Source organism: Aspergillus costaricaensis, assembly GCF_003184835.1.
Source record: "Aspergillus costaricaensis CBS 115574 unplaced genomic scaffold BO79scaffold_5, whole genome shotgun sequence".
Lineage (NCBI taxonomy): Eukaryota > Fungi > Ascomycota > Eurotiomycetes > Eurotiales > Aspergillaceae > Aspergillus > Aspergillus costaricensis.
Window position 1 is genome coordinate 809,098 of NW_020291805.1, and position 23,876 is coordinate 832,973.

The 23,876-nt window shown below is 51.7% G+C and overlaps 11 protein-coding genes across 11 annotated transcripts; 6 read left to right on the forward strand and 5 right to left on the reverse strand.

The window, feature by feature from the left end:
* Window positions 1-4,844: 4,844 nt before the first annotated feature.
* On the forward strand, window positions 4,845-6,564 carry BO79DRAFT_243329 (ER lumen protein-retaining receptor). Its single transcript, XM_025685274.1, has 3 exons — window positions 4,845-5,291; window positions 5,354-5,640; window positions 5,702-6,564. The coding sequence occupies exons 1-3, from the start codon at window positions 5,192-5,194 to the stop codon at window positions 6,320-6,322; spliced, it is 1,008 nt and encodes a 335-aa protein (XP_025543192.1). The 5' UTR covers window positions 4,845-5,191; the 3' UTR covers window positions 6,323-6,564.
* A 124-nt stretch (window positions 6,565-6,688) lies between these two features.
* On the reverse strand, window positions 6,689-7,536 carry BO79DRAFT_225422 (uncharacterized protein; the record flags this gene model as incomplete). The annotated part of the gene is made up of 3 exons (XM_025683731.1): window positions 6,689-6,993; window positions 7,175-7,416; window positions 7,463-7,536. 3 exons carry the CDS (start codon window positions 7,534-7,536, stop codon window positions 6,689-6,691), a joined length of 621 nt encoding a protein of 206 aa, XP_025543193.1.
* Window positions 7,537-9,042: 1,506 nt separating this feature from the next.
* BO79DRAFT_251648 (uncharacterized protein) lies at window positions 9,043-10,233 on the forward strand (the record flags this gene model as incomplete). Its single annotated transcript, XM_025685871.1, has 4 exons — window positions 9,043-9,168; window positions 9,224-9,869; window positions 9,918-9,991; window positions 10,051-10,233. 4 exons carry the CDS (start codon window positions 9,043-9,045, stop codon window positions 10,231-10,233), a joined length of 1,029 nt encoding a protein of 342 aa, XP_025543194.1.
* Window positions 10,234-11,061: 828 nt separating this feature from the next.
* Window positions 11,062-11,434, forward strand: BO79DRAFT_64345 (uncharacterized protein). Its single transcript, XM_025689538.1, has one exon. The coding sequence runs from the start codon at window positions 11,172-11,174 to the stop codon at window positions 11,394-11,396; it is 225 nt and encodes a 74-aa protein (XP_025543195.1). The 5' UTR covers window positions 11,062-11,171; the 3' UTR covers window positions 11,397-11,434.
* BO79DRAFT_167438 (putative translation factor pelota) lies at window positions 11,115-13,013 on the reverse strand. Its single transcript, XM_025679378.1, has 3 exons — window positions 12,747-13,013; window positions 12,200-12,688; window positions 11,115-12,126 (listed from the first exon to the last, which is right to left on the reverse strand). The coding sequence occupies exons 1-3, from the start codon at window positions 12,822-12,824 to the stop codon at window positions 11,473-11,475; spliced, it is 1,221 nt and encodes a 406-aa protein (XP_025543196.1). The 5' UTR covers window positions 12,825-13,013; the 3' UTR covers window positions 11,115-11,472.
* Window positions 13,014-13,549: 536 nt separating this feature from the next.
* Window positions 13,550-14,913, forward strand: BO79DRAFT_167440 (aldo/keto reductase family protein). The gene is made up of 6 exons (XM_025679379.1): window positions 13,550-13,704; window positions 13,783-13,793; window positions 13,858-13,915; window positions 13,987-14,171; window positions 14,243-14,612; window positions 14,679-14,913. The coding sequence occupies exons 1-6, from the start codon at window positions 13,636-13,638 to the stop codon at window positions 14,832-14,834; spliced, it is 849 nt and encodes a 282-aa protein (XP_025543197.1). The 5' UTR covers window positions 13,550-13,635; the 3' UTR covers window positions 14,835-14,913.
* Window positions 14,914-15,073: 160 nt separating this feature from the next.
* On the forward strand, window positions 15,074-16,007 carry BO79DRAFT_285311 (uncharacterized protein; the record flags this gene model as incomplete). Its single annotated transcript, XM_025688341.1, has 1 exon — window positions 15,074-16,007. Exon 1 carries the CDS (start codon window positions 15,195-15,197, stop codon window positions 16,005-16,007), a length of 813 nt encoding a protein of 270 aa, XP_025543198.1. The 5' UTR covers window positions 15,074-15,194.
* A 385-nt stretch (window positions 16,008-16,392) lies between these two features.
* On the forward strand, window positions 16,393-17,291 carry BO79DRAFT_285312 (alpha/beta fold hydrolase; the record flags this gene model as incomplete). Its single annotated transcript, XM_025688342.1, has 2 exons — window positions 16,393-16,860; window positions 16,930-17,291. Exons 1-2 carry the CDS (start codon window positions 16,431-16,433, stop codon window positions 17,289-17,291), a joined length of 792 nt encoding a protein of 263 aa, XP_025543199.1. The 5' UTR covers window positions 16,393-16,430.
* Window positions 17,292-17,474: 183 nt separating this feature from the next.
* BO79DRAFT_207470 (intradiol ring-cleavage dioxygenase) lies at window positions 17,475-18,696 on the reverse strand. The gene is made up of 4 exons (XM_025682175.1): window positions 18,359-18,696; window positions 17,922-18,292; window positions 17,781-17,848; window positions 17,475-17,711 (listed from the first exon to the last, which is right to left on the reverse strand). Exons 1-4 carry the CDS (start codon window positions 18,598-18,600, stop codon window positions 17,523-17,525), a joined length of 870 nt encoding a protein of 289 aa, XP_025543200.1. The 5' UTR covers window positions 18,601-18,696; the 3' UTR covers window positions 17,475-17,522.
* A 306-nt stretch (window positions 18,697-19,002) lies between these two features.
* BO79DRAFT_285314 (tRNA 2'-phosphotransferase) lies at window positions 19,003-20,073 on the reverse strand (the record flags this gene model as incomplete). Its single annotated transcript, XM_025688343.1, has 2 exons — window positions 19,896-20,073; window positions 19,003-19,827 (listed from the first exon to the last, which is right to left on the reverse strand). Exons 1-2 carry the CDS (start codon window positions 20,025-20,027, stop codon window positions 19,003-19,005), a joined length of 957 nt encoding a protein of 318 aa, XP_025543201.1. The 5' UTR covers window positions 20,028-20,073.
* Window positions 20,074-20,305: 232 nt separating this feature from the next.
* On the reverse strand, window positions 20,306-23,474 carry BO79DRAFT_189200 (uncharacterized protein; the record flags this gene model as incomplete). The annotated part of the gene is made up of 4 exons (XM_025680641.1): window positions 20,306-21,684; window positions 21,732-21,824; window positions 21,869-22,858; window positions 22,925-23,474. The coding sequence occupies 4 exons, from the start codon at window positions 23,472-23,474 to the stop codon at window positions 20,420-20,422; spliced, it is 2,898 nt and encodes a 965-aa protein (XP_025543202.1). The 3' UTR covers window positions 20,306-20,419.
* Between the last annotated feature and the right edge of the window lie 402 nt (window positions 23,475-23,876).

A 23,876-nucleotide genomic window follows, 5' to 3' on the forward strand; every position in this document is an offset into this window, starting at 1 on the left:
CAGGTTCGAATTGGCAGGCCAAGGTCAGTAAGGGTCAGTTCAAGAGGATTCAACCTGCCCCTCGGTCAGGTAATAGTAGTAGTAGTAGAAGTTGTGATAGCCAAGTAGTAAGGAAGTAGACTGAATTGAATTGTCTGATAAAATAATCAAAAATGGTGGTCGTAGTCAGAGCAACAACCACTCGGTCAGTCAGTCAGTAGGTAGTAGGCAAGTAAGGTCTCCAGTAGGGCAGAAAAGCCACCGTAGGTAATACTTTGGGTTCTGCTTTACAATTTACCAATTCCCGTAAATAAAAACAAATGGAAATGGATAATATAATGATAGTACAAGACTAAAGGAACCTCGGGAGTGGCAAGAGAGAATAGGATCCGGGAAAGAGGAACAAGAAGGGAAAAGGAAGAAGAGAGGGAAGCGGATGGGAAAACCGACAAGACTCGCAAAGCCTCTTCCTTCCTTTCCTTCTCTTCATTTCTGACTAGTAATGCGGAGGGGAGGGGGAACAGACAGAACAATTCGATTCGAATCCACCCCAAGGCTAAAGGGGAGTGCAGCGTCTCGCCAATCCCGCGTCCTCCGAGACCTGCTTGCTTTTTCCTCCTCAGCAGCGACGAGGCATCAGATTCCCTCCTGCCACCTTCTCCGGCTTCCTACTCGTCCTGTCCACCGGAACTACTGGAGACGGTGGACTCTCGTACATGGACCACTTCTGCACACCATCCACGATAGGCCTGTCCTTTTCCTAAGAAAGAAAGCTGCCTGAATGAAAGGATGGCCCGGCGGTTTCGCTTCTTCCGTCTATCGTACTACTACTTCTTCTTCGCCTCTGCGTAGGCCGAGGACATCCGCCGATTATCTAGATTATCTTCCCCTCATCCCCTCCTGGGTCAATGCGATACATACACTCGTCACTTTGGTTCAATCAACATCACCGCCACCATCACACCCATGTTCTCACAACGCCAGCCAGATGAGATACACGGGACCCCCCCAGCGTCCTTCTACCGATACCCCTATCCTTGTATTTACACCTACGATGAGCTTTCCCGTCTCTCCAATTTCTCCCGACCGGTGACTCAAGGTTGATTTTCCATGGTCATTAGGCGTCCATCTCACAAGCCAGCTTCAACACTTGGTCAGCCACGGATCCAGGCAAGAATGCCCGTTCCGTGAACAAAACGAACAGCGATGATGGTGGTGGCGGCAATATGACCATAGAACCCGCCGTCTTTGGACAGCTTGACCAGGTCAACCTGGTGATGCTGCAGTCTCTAGTAGAACCAAGCAGGTTGGCGAGGCCAATGAGGGGCCCTAGACATCCCGATGATCGCGAGGCAGCTTACAACATGAAACGGACGTCGCCAGCTGCAATCTCGGGCCTTGGCAGTCCAGAGATGAAGTAAAAAGCAAACCTCGAGGGACCATGGATCCGGATCTTTGCTGTTTACGTGGGTGCCAGGTTCACTTTTCCTCCCAATGAAATAGCCTGATGGGAGACAATGAGAGCGGGGTAAAGGACCGCTACCTCCTCTTTCCCCCATCGACCGTTGCTTTTAGTCTAGTCCACTCTTCCCGCTTCATATGACGAGTGCAGGGCTTTGCGGGACCCATGATGCAAGATCGGTCTCTCTTCATTTTCAAATCGTTCCAGGTAACTTATCAGGTAGGCTGCTTGTGCCCCCTAGAAACGAGCTTCTCTCCCTCATCCTTCGCCCGTTCCCAAGCACCTTATCTGTACCCTCCTAGGCTGGTTTGAAAGGTTCTAGATAGGCCCGTGAACCGTTTTATGGGACCCTGTGAGTCCGTTCCGAGCACGGTCCCCCCGGTGCGCCTATCGTTCCGATGACAGAGCTTACTGTCCTGTCCGCCATTCTCGCTATCCTTTACCTTGCAGGCCAAATGTCGATGGTCTTCCACTTCGGGCAAATACTGTTTCCAGTGACTGCGTTGGTACCAGTTGGGGTTCCATGTACAACAGATTGCTAATGCAGTGGCGTATGCAGCTGAAGGTAGGAAAATAGAACCGACATTCGCTTTGCAGTCGAACAATGCAACCACCTAAGCCGGATCAACTTGTCTGAGTGGCTCTAGCATATAATACACAATACCTAGGCTGCGAGACTGAAATGACTGATGGCGATGGCGTACACGTGGTGGACCACAGCATGATTGGACTATGCCATTATGCAGGTATGTACAAAGTTGTCATTGTTCAATTGCGGATAGTTCTTAGAGTATCAATATCACCTCGAACAGTTGAGCTACTTATATGAAAAGAACAACGTCGTGATCTCGAGATGGGGTAAGAGCCTATCTGAGGTAGTAGCCTTAATAGTACAATTAGCGCTCGCAAGAAGACTTTTCTAGAAGAGGGTTACCCTTCAACTAGCCAGAAAAGAAGTGGGTCACGAATTAAGGCAATGTGGCGCATGCTCAACTTTATCTTCTTTGGTTTCGGTTACCTCCATCTGGAGAACAGAGCTTTATCTAAACTTAGGTGATTTTATAGCCGAAGATGCATATCAAAGACATGCTACAAGTATCTCTATGCCAGCAAAGGCTTCTTGCTTGGAGTGGTCTAACGAGGTGCCTACGCCGGAATTAAACAGGTTGCGAATCGTCTGTTCCAATGAACTCGGTACTAGCTTTTGCTTCGAGATACCCTTGGAATATGCATTCTTTTACGACAGAAACTATGACCTGTTTACAATTCGGTAGGTTTACCGACCGAGAAACTAGAAACCCTGTCTAAACACTGCTACTGTTCACCCGAGTTGTACGAGATATATATTACATTTCAGAATCTTTTCACCTCCTGATATCAAACTGCCTATAAGATATATGTTGCTATACGCCTCAAAGTAACACCGAGAAGATATACTAAACAGTGAGTCTACTAAGTACAGACGCTGCATTAAAGGCAAGTACTTCCTCAAAAGCTATAGATGTGAACCGAACCTCGGTTCCTCATGCCTTCTCCGCTTATCCCATATACCTCCACTTAATCAAGCAACCAACCAATGATTTTATCTCTCTCTTCGCTTTGACTGATAGGATGTGTATACAGCCTTCACCGCCAGCTTCTTCCTATATTTAGCCGCAATAGCAGAACTTTTGAACTTGTCACTTCTTCCTTATGGAGTACATTTACAGTGAGTCGGGGGGCCAGATTCTTCATCTTTGTTAAGTTCATGACCATAGCTGGATGTCCTTGAAGAAAATGATAATATTCCTAGATAGACATCTCTCAGGAAAGGAGAGTTCGGAATTTCAGCTCGCTGGTCTAGATAAGGCCGAAGTTTTGCGGCAGATTACTGCTCATAACTAAATTCGACCAATACCTCACACGGTCGATCAACGATCTTTGATCCAGCTATCTCAACATTTTGCTCAGTCTTTCTTACTAGCTTCAGTGTCTTTTCCTGAACTATGGATGAGATGAGGTGACTTCACGTACAAGCTAGAATCAAGGAATGTTCTCCCAGCATGGGTCACCACTTTGAAGCTTAGAAGCATAAACCGGTGCGTAAATTTCCATGTCCATTACAAGGTTTGCCTTTCACTAGATCTGGAGAACCCATAAGGGCGGGTACTGATATATCCTAGTGAATAACCAGTTGTCCGTCTGAGTTTCATGTGAGCTGAATTGTGAAGTTAGGCGACAAAGCAAGGAAAGGACAGAGCCAGCACTCGATTACACCATTCGGGGTTTCCTAGCTGTTGTACCAAGTCAAGAGCGCCAAAATCTGATACTCTCAAGAGACATATTCGACAATACACCCCATTTACAAGATCTTTCCTTTCCTTGCTTGCGCCGGCTCTCTAACGCTCTTCACACACTTGGTGCTCTATCTTGCTAGTATAAAGTCATCGAACTGTCCAAAGAGCATCAGCCCCGACCGTCAACTATTCTATTAGCTCAGAAGTTTCCGACATGATAATCGCGGAGTTCTACTCCATACGCGGTGGCACCTTTACCCCGCTCTTCGTCTCCTATGCACAGCATACGCAGCGTGCGAATGGAGTGGCAGTGAGCTAAATACTGCTGCCGCATTATCCACCGCCAGAGTCACGATGATTGGTCTGCTAGCTACCTGGGATGAGAGGGCATTTGGATATACAAGGGTGCAACAATATCTACTCGTCAGTGTCGGTTTGGGTGTGACCAGGCTGGCGCGATGGTCTGTCCAGACCATTCACCCCGGAGCTAGAAATGCGCCTCAACTCCTTCAGCTTCGAGGCAGCTATGGGAAAAGGAGCGCATCATCGAAAAGAGAATAGAGGTTGAATTACCCGCCAACCCACAGTATCTACAGCAAGCATTCATCAAGTGGATTTGCACAGTTGATGGCAGACTAAACGTTAGGGAGGGGTCTGTAGTGGCCTGAAGTGAATAAGTAGTATTCGGCTCGTATCCCCTAACTTGTTCTCTGCCAATAATTGTTTACAGGGGATTCTGTTATGGAAGTAGCGGGGTTAACTCTTGACAGTTGATAGGCATTGCCATGGAGAGACAGCTTTGTGGCTCCCCGGCGCTGTTTGATATCATGTTACTAGACGGCCTACTGTTTGCTGGGGCAATTTATCAAAGCCTACAGGTAGACCCTAGCTTGAACTGCTTCATCCAAGTCAGCGATGTCTTGTACCATTTCTGTTCTGACAGAACGGATATAAAAGGTGGACAGGGCGTCCTGACGTCATCAGGAGAGATAACTACACAGTGACACAAGCGTCCACTGTACGCCAGTGGTCACGTGAGGACACGCGGCACGGGGCCCCCAGGTGCAGGTGGATCCCATCGGTGACGGTGAGCTCTCCCTTGGTTGAGACCAGATAAGGCGGAAGCTCACAGGTTGACGCGGCCAGTGCAGGTCCATGACAATTAGACCGCTCATCACTGCTACATCAGCTCTTGTCGTGGCATCTTCAGCCTCTTTAAGACCAGTGTGCTTGGTCTTCCAACCTCGCAATCTCTCGCATTGACCGCATTGTCATACAGCGGCCGACAACCTACGTTACCCGACCGGGTCTCTGGGTTGATTAACGGAGCACGGTCCACACGAGGACCATCGAGGACCATCTCTCACGAACTTGCTAGATCATCTTGATGGTGCTCTAGAAAGTGGGTTGCAGGGCGATTCCACCGTGAAAGCTGCTTGACAAGCTTTCTCTTTATATATACTCTTTATTAACCATGCTGAACCTCAATATCTTCCGGCTACTGGCCGATCTCTCCCATATCTCCTCCAAATGTGTCTTGATATGGGCTATCCATCGAAATAAGAGCGCAGAAGGTTCGTATGATAGATTGCATCATTGCAATGTGCTGCGAGCTAAGCATTGTTTCACATAATAGGAGTTTCCCTTCTGACGCAGATGCTCTATGCTTTGGTGTTCGTGACTCGTTATCTCGACCTTTTCTCGAAGGCAGGATGGAGGCACTTCTATCTCGTATTCTTCAAGCTATTCTATATAATATCCTCGTTCTATGTTATATACCTGATGATGAGAGTATTTCCCCGGACACGGGAAAGGGAGCGAGCCTGGAAGATGGCTATAATATCGGTCGCCCTATCTCTGGTTCTGGCACCCATATCCATTGTCATCTTTTATCGTGGTTATCCCGATAGATGGTTCACAGAGGTAAGTTGCATGGCTCGCATTGGCCTGTTGATCTCGCTAACCGAATCATGATGATATGCAGACTTGCTGGACCTTCTCGATCATCTTAGAGTCCGTCTGTGTTCTCCCTCAATTGTTGCTCCTGCGCCAAACGACCGTTCCAACAGTCATCGATTCATACTACCTGCTTATGCTGGGCTCCTACCGCGCCTTCTATATTCTCAATTGGCTTGTACGGGGACTGGGCTCTGAGGGTCACTGGGACGTGATTGCAGACCTCTACGGTGTCATCCAGACGGCTTTCTATGTTGATTTTGCCTGGGTTTACTATACCCGCCAACGTGTGAAGCTCCGAAATGGCGGAGTTGTTGACTCGGAAGATTTCCGCCACAGCTGGCTAGTGAGCAAGATCCTGAACTTCCGGCAGCGGAGGAGTGCAGATGAGGAGCAAAATCTAAATGAGGAGGACGTGGAGGACGAGGAGATCGCTGGTGGCGGTAGACCAAGGAACAACCGCTGGGGAGCAAGAGGGATCTCCGTCTCGGCCGACGATACGCTGGGGAACCATCGTGGGACAAGCCAAGACGAGAGTCTAGAAGGGTTCTTAGAAGATGAAGAAGACGACGGTGACAATAATGGGTACCCTGTTAACGGGGGCGCTCATCCGAAGCAGTCAACCGGGGTAACGGGCAGTCACGAATGAACTGTCTGCCCTTAATCCCCATATATAGAAACCCTGCTGCAGATCAGCCGGTTTTGGTTACACGGCTCATTGTCCTCAGGGCATTATATACTTCCCTAGGGCTCGTTCTCCCCTTTCGCTACTTTCATGGCCTCTTTTCTTTATTACTCGGGTTCTTGTTTGCATGGAATTTCTCTCACGTCATCAAAGTTTTCACAATCTCAAATTATTTCTTTTTTGGAAATGTAGTAATGCAATATGGGTCCAAACTGAGTTAAGACACGGACATTTTGGATGCCAGTTCACCCGTTGCTGACGGTTAGATCATCCATGATTCAGTGGCAGGGTTGATTACTAGATGAGATCATCCCCCAGCATCCGAGGGGGCTATAGGTGAAACACAGGTGAGAACGACCCCATCGTTTCAGGACTACAACCAGCCATTGCTGCGCCTGCCCATAGCCACAGCTCCTCGTGTGGGCATTGGACCATCGAAGAGGAACCCAGGTAAAAGGGGAAAGACGAGAGGGAAGAACGAAGGGGCCAATTTGAGGGCAAAAAACGCCTAGGCGACAACCTTGCCCTCATTCGGCAAATCCGGCATTGACCGACATCCTCCTGCTCTTGATCAGATCCGCGCCCGGTCCAAAATAGATCATTACTAGTGTTAGCGCGCGAGCCTGAGGATGGGCCTTTTTGTCTTCTCTTCGTTCATGAAGGGGAAATAGTGGGATTGATGACAAGGTGGCATCCACTAACCCTGAGGGGAAACTGAGAAACCCAGTGACATCACGTGGATGCGCCCCGGGGGCCCCGATCGTTCGACTCGCTGAAAGAATGAAGATCATCCACATGGCGGTGATGTGCGCAAACCGACAGTGAGAGGGGCCTCGATGACACGCCGGTCAGAAGGCCGTTCCATAGGGCCAAATCCCTCGCGGACGCCGAAAGGAAATCCAGCATGAAAATCTTGAGCGAAGTGCACTAAGCGAATTCCAGAACAAGACGGCCTCCCCGAGCAAACCGGCGATTCCTTAGGCGCCAGTGCCATGGCGGGAATCTCCGGACTGGAATAATGGTTGGAGATGGACGTTCCTGTGAAGCAACTCGCAGGTCTGGAGAGGACCACCCCATCCATCCTCATCTCATCTGGCGCGTAACTCACCTTTCCCTTCGGGGACACGTGGCTTTGGTTGAACGCAGGTAGCCGGCAGGATGAGCACTGGACCGATCATATCTTAACCTGCTGGATCCAGGGGGACAGCCTTCCCGGCACCCGCGCATGAGTGGACTGAAATGGGGAGAGACCATACATCATGGCCGTTCATTACGGGCCTGGCGGATGGCTTTGGTGGTCAGCTCGACTCCGTAGGGCGATTGCACTAGTCCGATCGCAAAACCACAACAAGCATGTCTCCCCATGTCTGTCAGACAAGCCCGCCAGCCTAGCCTAGTCCAGTCCGTTCTGATCCACCGGGATTTGCAGCCGCAGCGACGGAGAAGCGCTTAATGGCCTATCTTTCCGTGCTACCCCTGCTCATAGAGCTTCCTTGATGCTCTCCTCCGGTTTTGCTGGTAACCGTGTTTCCTCCACAGCTTTCCGAACAGGATTTAGTTGCGTCCGGCTAACAAAGCACCAGAATCCTGGCTTATGACCTACCGTTGTTGGGGCTGCGTCTAGTAGCTTGTCAATTCGTCTTCTCTTGGCCGCTCTCACCCTCCATCTCCACCTTCCGTAGCGGCTAGGAAACTGGCGATGCGTTCATCTGCCGTTCGGAGACTTTCTGGTGTATTTTTTCCACGCTTTTTGACGGATTTGTAGTCATCTAATTATTTGTTATTATACTTTTTCCATTTTGCGATCCTTTACCCGGGATTTTCTTATCCGCTAGGCTTTCTCCGTTGGACTTGACCATTAGCAGAACTGTCAGCTCCAGCGCTAACCCACTGATTGCCATTTGATATGGACTATGGGCGGTTCGCTAAAGTGTCGGTTTTTGTCACTCTTTCCATGGCATTACCCATTCGACAGTGCCCACATCAGGGATCCAGTACATCGGAACTAAGATCGCAGCAGGTACTGCCTTGTTCTTGAGTAACATGGGTGGGCCTGGGAATGCAAAAGTCTGAGCCCCGGGGGGTTTGGGGGCTGGATTGTCTCCCTTCTCATGTCATGTCAAGAGATGAGAAATTATTTCTCTCTCCTCCCCTGCCCCTCTAGAAAATGGAGCCATCCGCCTGGAATCAGCGGGCGCTTAAATGCAGGCGCATGGTCATACCTACAACCTCTGATTGCGATTCAATTTTTGCGGCACAGTGAAAGTGGGCGGTACCTACCATGTTCACTAGAGCTCTCTGAGCCCGACCACCAAAGGCTTCACACTTCTGGCCTGCCTTGCGAGGCATTTTGTCTTTCATTGATATCTCCTACTCGAGTATATGAACCCACACGCACGTCCATTAAACTTCTACTCCATCCTTCCACATTTCACTTCAAAAGCAATCTTTGCCTTTTCACCTGACGATTACGACTTGTGAAGAACTATAATTCTTTTCTATCTGACTCATTCTGAAGAAGCCTTCTTAATCTCTCTACTCGTTCATTCGTCCAGCTTAATCATCTATTATATTAGTCTCCTTGCCACTGCTGGCGGTTTGCCCTCTTGCGTGTTTCATCCACGTTACATTCCTTCCACAACAACAGCCCCTGCATCATTTGCAACCGCACGCTGGCCTTCACAATGTATCCCCAGACACCCATCGGATACTCGGCGCCAATGGTGTTCAGCCATGGTGGCTCGAACCCCGGAGATGGACTTGACGAGTACTATGCCAGCATGCAGCCTCAGTGGACCGCACTCGATACTGTACGTTGTATTCAGATTTATTGGATCGCCACTTGCTAACTATTCCGACATATAGTCACCTTATACCAGTGTTAGCAATCCTTATACTACCGCAGCAGCTTTCCCGACTGGTGCCATCTTGACTCCGATCAGCCTTCCGGATAGCTCCTTCAGACCAAGCCCGGTGCTCAGTCATCACTCACAAGAATTTCACTACAACGTTCCCGAGTCTGTCCCACCACAAGGCCTAGGCATCACCGCACCCTTCCCCAGCAGTTTCCCCCGTACTGTCACCGCAGGTCTGGGACATACCTCAGAGGAACCGGACTTTGGCTTCAGCGAAGCTATCCTGTCACCTCAACCGCCACCCGCGAAGAGGGTCCGACGTGGGCCCAAGCAGGCAGTCACACCCCGAGAAGCACCGGTTACAATACTACCTAATCCTGAAGGGCTGCAGCGCATGGAACAAGAGCGACGACAAGGGGCAGCCGACGCTCAAAACAGTCAAAGGCCCCGGGCTCCGGGTCGGGGGAGGCGAGACCCGCAAGCTGAGGAGGAAGACGCATTTGTAGAGAGGCTTCGGGAGCAGAATCTAGCCTGGAAAGTGATCCGGGAGATGTTCCGGAACAAGTTCCACAAGGATGCCTCGGAGGCACGTCTACAAATGCGCATGTTGCGGCGACGGAAGGAGCGATTGGCACGGTGGGACGAGAATGATGTGAGTACGTGCGCCCAAGCAGTCGCAAATTGTCAACTAATTAACGATCAAGTCATCCAGATCCGACTGCTCATAAGAGCGCGGGAGTACTGGGAGCATGAGAAATACAACGTGATTGCACAGAAGGTGAGTCCCTAGTGCAACCTTGGCCCAATGGACACTTGCTAATTAGATTACGAATCCAGATGAAGGAGTTCGGAGCGGGACCGTACACCCCAGAGCAATGTGAAGCCCAATTGCGATACCTCGATGCACAGAACCGGGAGCGTAGCACTGGTCCGCGAACACGAATACCTGATCCTCAGCCATCGCGAAAGCGATCATGGTCAAAGGTGGCCTCCAGTGTGGCCAGTGGTAGTACGAAGTAGCATTTGTGGTTTTTTGGGAATGTACTTTTTTGACTTTTTTTCTGGGAGGGATGTTGAAGCGCATTATGGATTCCTTTGGGGCTTTCTTATTTTGTTGGGGGGAAATTACACGCAAGGATGATTGTTTACGTCTGGATGAGTTTCTTTGTTTACTTGGATATACCCTGTGACCGATTGCATGCGAATGACATATTTCTGGATAATTTTTGAGCAACGTGAATCTCAAATCATGGACTTCGAGAGAGCGTCTCCCGACATCGGGAGAGAAAGCGAGCACGCCAATCAAGGACGGGCCTTGCTCAGGACGCTAATGCGACGGACAAAGAGACGAAGCCAGCGTCGTACAGCCCCTAGGGAGTTTCCCAGCTGCTAAGCGATCATAATTAAACTTTCAGGCCATCTAACGGCTGAAGATCAGCTCGACTAGGGGCCCAGCTAGCCTCTTTTGGTGGGAGATAGGCTGCATCTCCAGAGGTCAGTTCTTAGCCGCCAGCAGCCCCAAGCCACACGACAGCTGGAGGACGTCGGTCCCTATGAAAGAGCCGCCGGGCTGATCCTCCACACGCTTACGTACAGATACATATTGCCTAGCAGCTGCCTAACTGGTGATGTTTTAGGAGGAATGCAGTCAGTGACTCAAGCAGTCTGGACCGGGTAGAAAACTACTCGGCTAAGTTTAGCCTGGTGTTACCGGCCAATGCAATGACATGCTCTGCCATGCCATGCACATGTACATGTACATGCACCTTTCAGCCGCAGCAGCAGGGATTGTCAACTTCTTCCCACGGCGCTGGTTTTACCGCCTGCTTTGGCTCCTCGGGGATAAGACTAGTGTTCATGGCACAGCTATCTTGCGCACGCCGATGACAACATGATCGTCTGCCTAGCATCTAATTGAATTGCCTTCCGTCAAATCCTGCCGTCGATTCTGCGCCAGCATGGCGGAGCACAGGATTTCCAGAATCAAAGCGCCAGGAATGGTTACTGCGCTTCTAGCGTCGCTGTCGTCTTCCACCCCCTCAGCGGGCGGGCTTGCTGAATGTTGTACACGTCTTTGCCATTGCATTCATTCCGTTCGGACCTTCTCCGGGTTCTTGAATGATAAGCATCTTAGACACACTAGCTACGAGGGTCGTGCATTCGTTCAACGTTACGGGGGCTAGACACCCAGCATCAGGGTTTACGAGAGGAAGGGAGTAGCAGCAGGTGCCCGGGCTGTGCACACCCGAAACATAGGCTCTAATGGTCGTCCTCCCCCTCCTCTTCTATATCCTCATCCACTATAGGGAACGTCAACAGGGCTGCCACCCCTCCTAGCCCATCAAGTCGCCTTCCACTCTCATGGTCGGAGCTAAGCACTCGCACCTCACCACCCTCGACATCCCGTACCCGATCGACCAACGATACCCAGCGTTTGCGCTCCGCCACGTCCTGTGACCTGAACAGCCGATTGGAGATGATCAGCACGCCGCCACCGCGGCCAACAGCACCCTGGTCGACAGCGAATTCAACCTCGCGGGGACCATATGTCGCTTTGTTGGTTTCTTTGCGGAGCTGATCGAGAAAGTCGTCCATGAGCTTTGTCTCGCGCGCGTACTTGGTATCGGCAAGGATGGTCTTCACAGCCGGCGACTGCAGCACTTCCGCTAGCGAGTGCAGATAACCGGAAGCCGAGTGTACAACCACAATACTGGGTAGGAGGCGTTTAAGTGCGGGTGTCGAAGTGGATGCCTGCGACTGGATGTACTTCTGGAACCCGGAGGCCACGAAGCCTGGCGATGCAAGCAGAACCGGCCGAACGATCTCACTGCTGGTGAGTGAAGCCGAACTGGTGTTGAATTCCAGCTGGCGCAGCAGCGTATCGAGTGTAACCTGGAAGAATTTCGACATACCCTTTCCCCATCCCAACCTGTCAGCATACACAAACAAACCCAACACGGGGACAGATAATCATAGTACAACCCACCTTATCATGATCACCCCCACCATGCCGTTTCCTGGGCACCGACATCTCAATCTTCTGCTTTAGGATAGTCTGAAACTGCCCAATAAAGCAAATATGCGCCAACCCTTCCTGCATCACCACGGCCACGGCCTCCGCCCTCCGTTGTCCCCCTTCATCCACCGCATCCTTCAACATCTGCACCGCGATACTGTCCCATCCGACGCCCTCACCGTCCGCCCCAACCTCCTTTTCTAACGTGAAGTTCCGATTCAGCTCGAGATCGAGTGTATGGTGCTGTCCGATCTTCGTATGGGCCGTCTCGTTCACAATTGTCCCGCTAACATGTAGCTGCGAGCTCTGCGGATCAAAATCAAGGTTCTTAACGCGGATCTCGAGCGTCAAGTGGACTCGAGCTGAGCTAGTAGAACCGGTTTCCTGAGTTGTGGTGACACGACGGATAGCGCTGGCGCGGAGGAGATCGTTCGGGCGGATGAGGTTGTATGCGTGCCACTGAAGCCGTTAGTTAGACAAAGAGCTACCCCTCAACCAGGAACAGAGTATACCGTACCATGTCCTCAGGCTCCTCAGGACACAAGGTCACCGTTCCGGAGCCATTGTGCTCGATCTTGTTCTTGATGAGACGCATCTTGGCTGTAGAGCAACAGAGTTCCTCGCACGGCGGGGTAATGTTTTTGTAACTGGGACAGACAGCCTCGCGTGGTAGCAGATGTCTCTCAGTACGTTTAGTTATATGCTGAGCAGTCAGATACCTCCTAATCAGTATCACAATCACTCAAAAGATAGATAGGTAAAATCGTCACCGTCTCCGACAGACAGATCCCTCCTTCCAATCAGGCTCTGGATGATGACGACCGAACTGACTTGCGGGCGGCAGCCTCAGGCCAGGGCCACCCACCAGCTGCGGGACCGTCCCAAAGCGGACTAGCGATGTTGTGTCATCCGACCGAGGCTTGACTAACTATCGATAAGAGGCGGAACCCTAAGACCTAAGCCCTGGTCGGAGATAAGATGATCAGATAATAATTATCCCAGTGGATTTGATGTATCATAGTGGGTATGTCTATCCGATGAACATCATAGCAGAGACTGAGTCTGAAGACTGCTCTTTTCCCCACGGATCTTAACTATCCGGGCATATAGTCTAGCATCGAATAATATCAAATACAAAAACTGGAATCAGCACACCACACCGGACCCTCTAAACCCGAGTTCTTCCATCTCCGCTCATACGTACTAACTTGAACCCCCATGCCTTTCTGGACGTGGGGCGGGATGAGCGGCATTACTTTAATAATGGTTCATTTCCCGGGTTGAGGGGGACCTTGAGTATAAATTAGTCTCGTATTTCTTCTTATTGAGTAATTGGCCGCTTCCTCTAACCTCTACATACACCTTTCTCTCTCCAAGAATAACAGAAACAGGGTATACTGAGCAAAATGTCCCTCTCACTACAATCGACCAAGAAAATGGTCTCGGGGTACGAGATCCCTGTTCTCGGATATGGTGTAAGTATTCTTCATCCTTCTGTCTAGTTTATCTCCGGGTCAAGAAGTTCTCGACTAAAGTGTGTACCCATTGTATAGGTCTATAAAACGTGCGTCCCTACTAACCCCTACCATACCAACCCAAGCCACCTCATCAATTAACTCGTTGAACAGTCCCCCCGACGTCACCGAATCCGTAACCCTCAAAGCACTGGAACTCGGATACCGTCACGTACGCACACCACCCCCTGCCTCTCCGCGACTCCAACCCAACTAACCAACCCAATTTGTTGTAAACGATAGATCGACAGCGCCCAACTCTACAACAACGAAGCCGAATGCGCCCTCGCCATCAGCCGCTCCAACATCCCGCGCTCTCAAATCTTCTACACAACCAAGATCCCCACCACGCACATGTCCTACGAGAAAGCCAAAGAAGCGATCGAGTCTAGTCTAGCAGCTGCCAAGGGATTGGGGTATATCGATCTGTACGTCTATCCCCCCACCCCCCTTATACAAACCTACATCCAGATACTAATAAACAACGGGGATAATGTAGAATGCTCCTCCACGCCCCCTACGGCGGGCGCAGCGGCCGACTCGGCGCATGGCGCGCCCTCGTCGAAGCGCAAGCAGCAGGGAAGATCCGCTCGCTGGGGGTATCGAACTATGGCATCCGGCATCTAGAGGAGCTGGAGGAGTATATTCGAGGCGGAGGGGGCGGGGAGATTTCCGTCGGACAGTATGAGATTCATCCGTGGTGTGCGCGGGAGGATATTGTGGGTTGGTTGAGGGCGAGGGGGGTGGTGGTTGAGGCGTATGCGCCGCTTGTGCAGGCGAAGAGGATGCAGGAACCGGTGTTGAGGAGGTTGGCGGGGAAGTATGGGAAGAGTGAGGCGCAGGTTTTGGTGAGGTGGAGTTTGCAGAAGGTGAGTTCTCTGCCTTTCTTTCTTCCTTTCTTTGAGTATGGGTGGTGGGATGCTAACGAGGTGTAGGGATACGTGCCGCTGCCTAAATCTGTGACCGAGTCGAGAATCGTGGAGAACTCGCAGGTGTTTGATTTCGAGTTGTCCGCGGAGGATATGGAGGAGTTGCAGACGACGGAGTATGCGCCTGTTAGTTGGGATCCGGCGAGGGATTCGAAGTTGTAGATGAACACTCTGGAGAAAGAAGAGTTAGTCGCTGAATGGAAGTTAGTATGAATAGAGCGAGACGATAGTGAATAGGAACAAAGCAGACAACAATAACCAAGATAGATAAGTGAGAGTCAAGTCAATACGGGGTAAACAAGCGGTAATCCAATCTCGGCACAACATATCCCCGTCGCGGCCTCCTTCCGCATTCCACCCCAACTACTACTACTACATACAAACTATAATCAACAACATCAATCGATAGTACCTACGACACACCCATGGCCTCTCCACAATAACCTCCCTCCCTCCCTCTACGACAAGACATGCCTCCTCACCCTCAAATGTCTTCTTCTCACTCCCCGACCATCCCCCAAAATGCCCCCCTCCCCCAGCAAGCGCATCATCCTCGAAAAGTCCCGCACCGTGCGCCGCCGGTACCAGCGCAGCAACAAACGCTTCCAATTCACGGCCTCACAGATCGCGCGCATCGAGCGCGAACAAGAGCGCGAGAAACGCGCCCAGCAGCTGCGCGACAAGGAGAAGAAACGAGTCGCGAATAAGAAGAAGAAAGCGGAGAAGGAGGCGCGCGATAGAGAGGAACGCAGGAGATTGGGGCGCATGGGATTGCCGGACCCGAATGCGCCCGTGCCGCCGTCGAGTCAGCCTTTGTTGTTTAATTTCATTAAGAGGAAGGATGGGGAGGAGGGGGAGAGTAGCAATGGTGGTGGGGATACAGAGGTAGATGAGGGTGGGGATACGGAGGTGGATGAGGATCTTTTGGAGGATTTGGAGGCCGTTGTTGATGCTGCTGAGGCTGAGGCTGATGGCTTGGATTTGGATTCGGGTCTGGATACTGGGGATGAGGGTGAGGGTGAGGGCGGGGATCATGGGGATGAGACTACGGGTTGCGATCAGGGTGATAATGAGGGCGATCAGCAGGTCCGGGCTATAGAGGAGGATGAGTTCTCTGATTGTTCTATCTTTTATGATGAGGATATTATCAAAGAGGCCGGTGATGCTACTACGCCCGATCAAGCTGCGTTGCACGATAAGCCGGAGAACCAACCCCACCCCTCAACTGCCGACTCATTCCAAGACGACACGGCACTCCTTCTCGAAGAATACGGGCATGAATTCGAAATAGACGAAGAGTTCGAGCAAGCACTGGTTGCGCTGGATGCCGTGTGATCCGAACGAATACTTTATAGTATATGGCAGATAAACAAAGCGCTTCCGACCCGAAGGCGATCCGCCTGTCGGATAGCGACGCCCCTCGTCGGCTCGGGCGGTGATAAGCGGGCGGCTTGCCTCCCCGCCACGAAGCCGTTGATCCGACGGATTCAACACGGTGAGAGAAAGGGTGAATATGGGTAAGCTGTATTGGCATGCAGCGGATGCAGTGAGAGGAAAGATGAATATCGGAAAGGACAAGTCATGGTGGAAAGTAAGGCCAAAAAGTTGAGGCCACAGCTCCTCCCCGCACATGACGTCGGCCAGAAGAGCTAGATGCATATCCGATCGATCGAACATCTCCGGCAATCATCTCCCCTCTCAACATTCTCCCCTCTCACCTTTCACAATCCATTGGAAATCCAAACCAGAAGAGACACCATGCCGACCGTCACCGTCAACAACCACCAAATCTATTACGCCGATACCCACCCGGACGGTGCTCCGGCCACCGGCCAAACCATCATTTTCATCCACGGCCTGGGCTCATCGCAGAACTACTACTTCCCGATCCTCCCATACCTAAGTAACCACCGCTGCATCACCCTCGATACCTACGGCTCAGCCCGATCAACATACACCGGCGACGCCATCAGCATTGCCTCCATCGCATCCGATGTAATCGGAGTCCTAGACGCCCTACAAGTCCCCAAGGCCGTGGCCGTCGGCCACTCCATGGGCGGGCTGGTAGTAACCCTGCTCGGCGCACAATACAGCGACCGCATATCAGGCGTCGTCGCTATTGGACCTACCCACCCGTCCGAGAAGCTCGCAGAGGTGATGACGCAGCGCAGCGAGACAGTGTCAAAGGGTGAGAGCAGGACCCAACCAACCAACTAGCAAGCAAGCAAACCAGTCATCTAACTAACATCTCTCCCAGCCGGCATGGAACCAATGGCAAACACCATCCCCAACGGAGCAACCGGCACCCGCAGCTCCGCACTCGTGAAATCATTCATTCGTGAATTGATCATCGGACAGAACCCCAAGGGTTACGCGGCGCTGTGTCTGGCGATCGCTAATGCGCCGGTCATTGAGTACTCGAAGGTCACGGCGCCATATCTGTTGATTGCAGGCGAGGAGGATAAGTCTGCGTCGATGGAGGGGTGCGAGCATATTCATGCGGGTGTGTCGAGTGCGCAGAAGAAGTTGGAGGTGTTGAAGGGGGTGGGACATTGGCATTGTGTGGAGGCGCCGGAGGAGGTGGGAGGGCTTATTGGGGGGTTTGTCCAGACTTTGTAGACTTTTATCATGTGAATGTTATACATAGAGTATGAATTGGTATGCTTAGATATCTGACGAAGCTACACTACAAAGTATGACCAAATCACTCTACATAGTACTAAACCATCGAATTGAAGAATACCATAGAACCATTTTGATAGACAATCGCTCATACCATACAATTTACCACAAATCATAGCACCAAAATATAAATAAAAAAAATAATATATACTATGAAAGTAAAATAGATCAGTTCGCCGGCGCCCGCACCAACTTAACATCATAGTTCAACTCAAGACCAGCTTGAGGATCATCCTTGCGAGGCACGAAATCCACAATCAGTGAATCCTTAACAGCAAACACCGAATCATTAGTGAGGTATTTATCCTTGGAATCGAAGATTTGCGTCGTGAGGGGCTTGTAGCCGTCGTATGTAGCCTGCGATACCCATAATTCTTAGCAAAACCAACCAACCAAGATATGAAAGGGGGAGGGAGATAAACGTACAATAATATGAATATGCGCGGGCCTAAACGGATGTCTATCCATCAACTCGAGCAGTTTTCCAGCGGGACCTATCCCAACAATCACATTAGCCACCACCACTCACCATCAAAAACAACAACAATAATAAAAAATGTATCTCACCATCATCAGGAACCGGATACGGCGTCGGCCTCAAACAATAAAAGCTATACCTCCCCTGCTCATCGGTCCTGAACTTCCCACGGAGATTAAACTCCTCTTGCTGGGGATCCTGCTGCTCATACAACCCATTCGTACTAGCCTGCCAGACCTCCACCGTGGCGCCGACGAGCGGCTTCTTGGTCTCAAAGTCCACGACTTGGCCGTGCATGAATGCCATTTCGCCTTCGCCATTGGGCGGCGGGGTCAGTACAATGTTCGCGCCGTTCTCGCGGTAGGGTGTGTCGGCACGGAAGAATGGGCCCAGGATGGCGGTTGCGGTGGGGGCGTCGGGGGCTTCGGAGGCGAGGGTGTAGGTGATTTCGTCTACTAGGCTGTAGATTATCTATTAGTATATGTTTGTGTGGAGGGGAGGGTTTGGTAAAGGGTATCTATCATACGACTCCAGTCCGATAACATCACAAACAAGCTGTCCCTCATTCCGCTTATCGTCACTCATTTGACCAGCCCAGTTGAGGAGCTTCACGCCAGCCATCCATTCATCGACGGTGAGTTCGTTCTCGCGCGCGTAGTCGTGGACGTGGCGGATTAGACCGGTCATTAATTGGCGGAAGCGCGGGGTCGTTTTTGGACCCATGCTGTTGATGACGTTGTCGGTGAAGTTGGGGTCGAAGCGCGGCATTTTGGATACTTTTTTCTTTTATTGTGTATGGGTATGTGTATGAAGGGTAGGTAGGTACTGGGTATAAGAGAGGGGAGATTTGAGGGAGAAAACTAGTAGAGTTAAACTGAGATGAATGGTGGTGTTTGGTGGTTTATATAGTAGTAACTAGTTAAGTACTAAGTTACTACTACTTAGTAGGGTGATTGTTAATGGATCCCCCGGATTCGCTGTCGCTGGTCGGAAAGCCCTCTTTGGCTCTGATCGGATGGACTTTTCCGATGGTTTTCCCCGCACGCTTCGGATGTTACTTTGTATGTCAATGTTTGGTTCAGATGATTCCCCACGCCGGATTGATCAAATTGCCTGATGGTTGCATACGACTTATCCACCATTATATGCACATACTAACTGGGTATGAAATTAAGAATGATGTTTTCCCGTCGGACCCCCCCTCTTCTTCCCTCCCTTCTGCGCCCATTCCGACGGCCACTCCTGCACCACCTGTCCACGTTCCCAAATCTTGCCCATCTTGCGCTCCACCACCACATCCACAAACTCCAATGGCACTACCTTCTCTCCCCCATCTTCCTTACCATCACCCCCATCCTTATTTACAGTCAATCCCTCACTAAGCACCACCCCATTCTCACTCCTCCAAAACGGACATCCCGCACTCAACGCCTTCTCCAAATCCACATAGATCAACACCTGCGCATCCCTCCGCATCCCCGATATAACCTGTCCCGGCGCGGCCACCGCATTCCCCGCCAATACATCCTCCACTGCTGGTCCCGTCGCAAAATGTACCTGGTTGCGGCCCATGCAGCGGAGTCCGCCGGAGGAGAAGATGGCTGGCCATGCGGAGTGGAATGTGCCGTGGACGACGGTGCGCGGGAGTTTATCTTTGTCCGAGAGGGAGAGTTTCTCGAGCAGGTGCGCTGCTTCGACGGTCTTGATGCTGTGGCCTTGTGTGGCGCGGATGAGGTAGTGGGAGGGATTGGGGTCGGTGGTGGTTGCGGCGAGGGCGGTGGTTGTGGTGGTTGTGTCGGTGGATTCTTGTTCGGTCTGGGTTTCTGGGCTGGGGTCTGTAGATGTAGATGTAGGAATTTGTTCCGTAGCGGTTGGTGTAGGTTGGGTTGTAGAGGGTGTGTATAGCAGCGCGAATCGCTTCTTATCGGAGTTTGCGACGGCGTCGACGATCTCGGGGAAGGTCACTTTGAGAGATTTGAGTTTGCGCCATGCTAGCTGTACACCGGATTCGATATTAGTTGGTAAGTTATTCTTGGGGTATGGCTCTGCTGTGGAAGACGCACCACATCAGATACATTGGCGTAGCCTTGCGCATCTATCGGTAGGCCTTCTTTTTCGGCGGCGTGACGGAGAAGCAGACTCAGTGCTTTCGACACCGTGACGGCGCGGCTGGCGGGAGGACGACCTTTAGGCATGATGACTTGCTGAGTGAACAAATCAAGTCTAACTGGGAAATTGGAGATGAGAATCAAGTGGGATGGAGTGTCAATAAGATGATGTGCGGAGGGAAGATGGAGGGGCTCGGCGGAACTTTTCCACCTCCGCGGGCCCACTTATGCTCCCCGATATCTACTATCTCATTCACAATCTTGTTCACTTTGTCACATGAATGATATACAATTAACAATAGTACAGTTAATGATGGTTCAATATCGTATTAATTCTTCCCACCCATCTATCTCTAAATATACTCCAGGCATCAACATAAACTATCAAACACCGCGAAATGGGTATATCACAAAACGCATCCCTCTGAATCAAACAATCCCTTAACCTGATCCCATCCTTATACTCATCCCAAGTAGGATCACCGATCACAAATACAACTACACTCCGCCACCGGACATACCTTATGTCGCGCAAACCACTCCCGCGCATGATGCGCATGGAATCCGTGGTTGCAATTAATGCAGAACACAATAAACCTCCGCATCAGTTCCGTCTCAGATGGACGTCGTCCCGCCGCATCTGCCGCCACACAAGCCTTGGACATCGGGTCCGGCGCTCCCAGCCACAGCGTGCATACTCCGCACCGCGGCATATGGCGCCCGCAGCGTGGACACACTGTGCCAGACATGGCGGCGCTGCCGAGGGGATTGCCGGGCGTTGGGTGTGTGACTTCGCCCGTCACCGAGGGGGTCAGTTGTGAGGAAGCGTCGTGCTGCGTGAGCGGTCGTGTGCAGTAGTTGCAGGTGAGACTGACTTGTTGGCGGGGTGGGTCGACCAGTTTGCGTCCGTCCCAGGTGACGGCGAACTTGCGGGAGCCGACGTCGAAGCGTGCGCGCTCGAGTTGCAGTTTCCAGGCGTTGATCTGCTGGCGGTAGGTCTCGCGCCAGGATTCGAAGCGGGCGCGGTCGGGTGAGTTGTTGATGAAGCGGGGGACGGTGTGGCTCATTGCCAGTACGGCCGTTTGGATGTCGTGGAACTTGTTGATGTACGATTGGAAGAGGTCCATGGCGGAATGGTTGAGTCCGGTCAGCAGGATGCCTTCGATGTCGCCTTGCTGGATGGCTGTGGTGGTGGTTTCGTGAAGATAGCTTGTCAGGTCGTCGTCCGGGAGCCAGCGTAGCGCTACCTCGATCCGGTATCTGAGCGGAAGAGTGGTCTCCTGGATGACAGAACGCCAGTCGCCCTTGCTCACGAGCGCGAGAATCGCTCGCGCGTAGGGGTCGGTGAGCTCCTTGGCTATCTCAGCGCAAGTGTCTTCCCAGTCTGAGTCGGTGTCGCCTTTCGCGGCTCCTGCAATGGCCATGGCGAGTAGTTTATGAGCTTGGGTGGGCTCGTGGCTCCGCAGAGCCAGGTATGCAAGTTTCGCTTCGTCTTGGAACATGGCCAGCGCAGCGGCCTTGGTGTGTTGCTTGTCAGCGGACAATGTCTTGACCAACTCTTCAAGCTCCCGGTGCGATTGCGCTGCGCCGCAAAGTCGCAGGCACAGCCGGCGATGTTCGGGGTATTCGGTCTCGCAGCCTTTCGTCTCGGGGAGGTTGAGCTGATCTTGAACCAGCTCCACGATGGTTTCGTGAATGTCGGATGCCGGGTTGCCACCGACTCGTCGGTTATGGAGACTCTCTCCTGTTGGAGTTAGCCATGCACGTACTCCAGGAAACCAGGCTACCTACCTAAATCGTTGTTCCAGACATCGTAAACGCCCAGGTAGTTCAGATCCAGCCCGTTGATAATCATAGATTCATTGCTAGAGTCGGAGCGTGCACCTACTGCAATTAGTACATCCCGTAATATTCGGTTCCGCACTTACGTTCAGCCCAATCCCAGAAGCCTTGCAGCCATGGGTCATCAGCGAGAATCTTCTTGTTCCGTGCCTCGTCAAACAAATAGCCTTCTTTGCAGCGAAACCGGTTCACCGATAACAGAGTTAGAGCATCCTTTACAGGCAGCTGACCGCCCAAGGTCCCCAACGACAAGGCATGTTCCCTCGCCTCACGGCTCGACAAAGGCGTGGCTGGCCAATTGCCGGCCCGACGTCCTTTCTGCGAAGTCTGCCCATTCGAATCAGACTCTGCTCGTTCGCGGACTTCCTCCACCATCTCCGAAATGCTCAATCCGTGACTGGACTGGGGATTGATCGCTCGGAAATCAGAATCCTCATCCGAAGTGCCCCATATCAAGGTCCCTTGCGACGAAAGCCGCACCGGTGGCGCTGGAGGCTTCACGGTGAGAATGTTCACCTCATCGTTTCCGGAAATCGTAATGGCGCTGGGCTCATTGCCCGGACTCATATTAAGAAAATCGAATGCCACAACCCTATCCTTCTCATCGTACCCCCGAGACGGATGATTGTATGGCGTAACAACGTCTCTGACGTGCTTGGTATAGATCTGCTCGGGGTAGTTCCTCGCCGAGCCCTGACCCAGAGTCTCATCCATGGACGATCGCATCTCCTCGTCCAGATACTCCTTGACGATGTCGTAGGTCTTGAAATGCCCCGTATTGGACAGCACACCCAGACAGCCCCTCTTGGTCCTGGAGAAGCGCAAACTCCAGATAGTCGACTTGGGCGCAATGACATTCCCAAACTCCAGCGACGGCCCCAGCTGGCTCGTCTCCAGGGCATTTGCCGGCCCAACAGCCGGGGTAATGAAGCGCGACCCAATGCGCCGATCCCAGATACAGATAGTCGGATCATTAGTGGCCTGACAAGAGGCAATATAATTCTCATCAAGCCAGTCAATAGCCACATTATGCACACAGCGCGTAGGAAATTGCAGTGACGGGTTTCCAGGTCCCTCTGTTTCAATCAGCATCCATCACCCACTCACCCCACTAGGAACTAGAGGAGAATAAACAAACTCACCTCTCAAGTCATAAATCCTCACAAACTGCCCCTTCACCCCCGTAACCAACGTATCCGGCTGATCACTAAAGAACTTGACACTAGTAATAGGTTCCGAACTGGCCAACTTCCTCAACGGCTCCACAAACCCCTTGACAGCCTTACTCGCCAACCTCTGATTAACATCCCAGATGTTCAAACAGAAGTCATTGCGCACCCGGTCCAGCCCCGCAGCCAGCAACCCATGCGTACTGAACGCAACCGCATTACAGTACCGCTGATGTCGAATCGGAAACGAGTACGATTCCTGACTATCGCTCTTCATGCGCAATATCGTCGCATCCCCGGACGACTGGCCCACCGCGACTAATGATTCATCCACCGGTGACCAATCGAATGCCCGGAAGGCGGGCACTTTCGTATGCGTCGCTAGCTCTTCATGCTCCAGACGGCCTCCCCGCTCATATGAGGTTACCTTGCACAGTCGGAAGGCTTTGCCTGTCACGTCCACGGAGAGGAAGCGTTGTTCGCCTGTCGTGGAGGTGGGGGACCACCGGATGGCTTTTTCCATTTTATTTTTTCCCTGATATTTCCTTTTTGGGGGGGAGGGAAACTTATGGTGTGGGTTTGTGATCTGTCCGCTTTTCTGTGTGGTTTGTTGTGTGCCCACTTCTCTCACACTCACACACTCTTACGCCGCCGTCGCCCCTGGGTTCTGGACTGGGGACTGGGGCTGGGCTAGGCTAGGCTGGGCTGGGAGGGCTTCGTCGCAGATGCGACTGGACCGGTCACGAACTGAGATGTGATTTCAGCCGCGCGAATCTGATCTGTCACTGCCCATCGGTGGGGGATTATTCCTTTTTTTTTCTTTGGTTTCAAAATATCAATCGCACATCAGGAAGACCCGTCTAGCCCAGATAGACAGCAATCATGGGAGTAGTCCTTGCTCCTGCCTTTGCAAGGTAGTAATGAT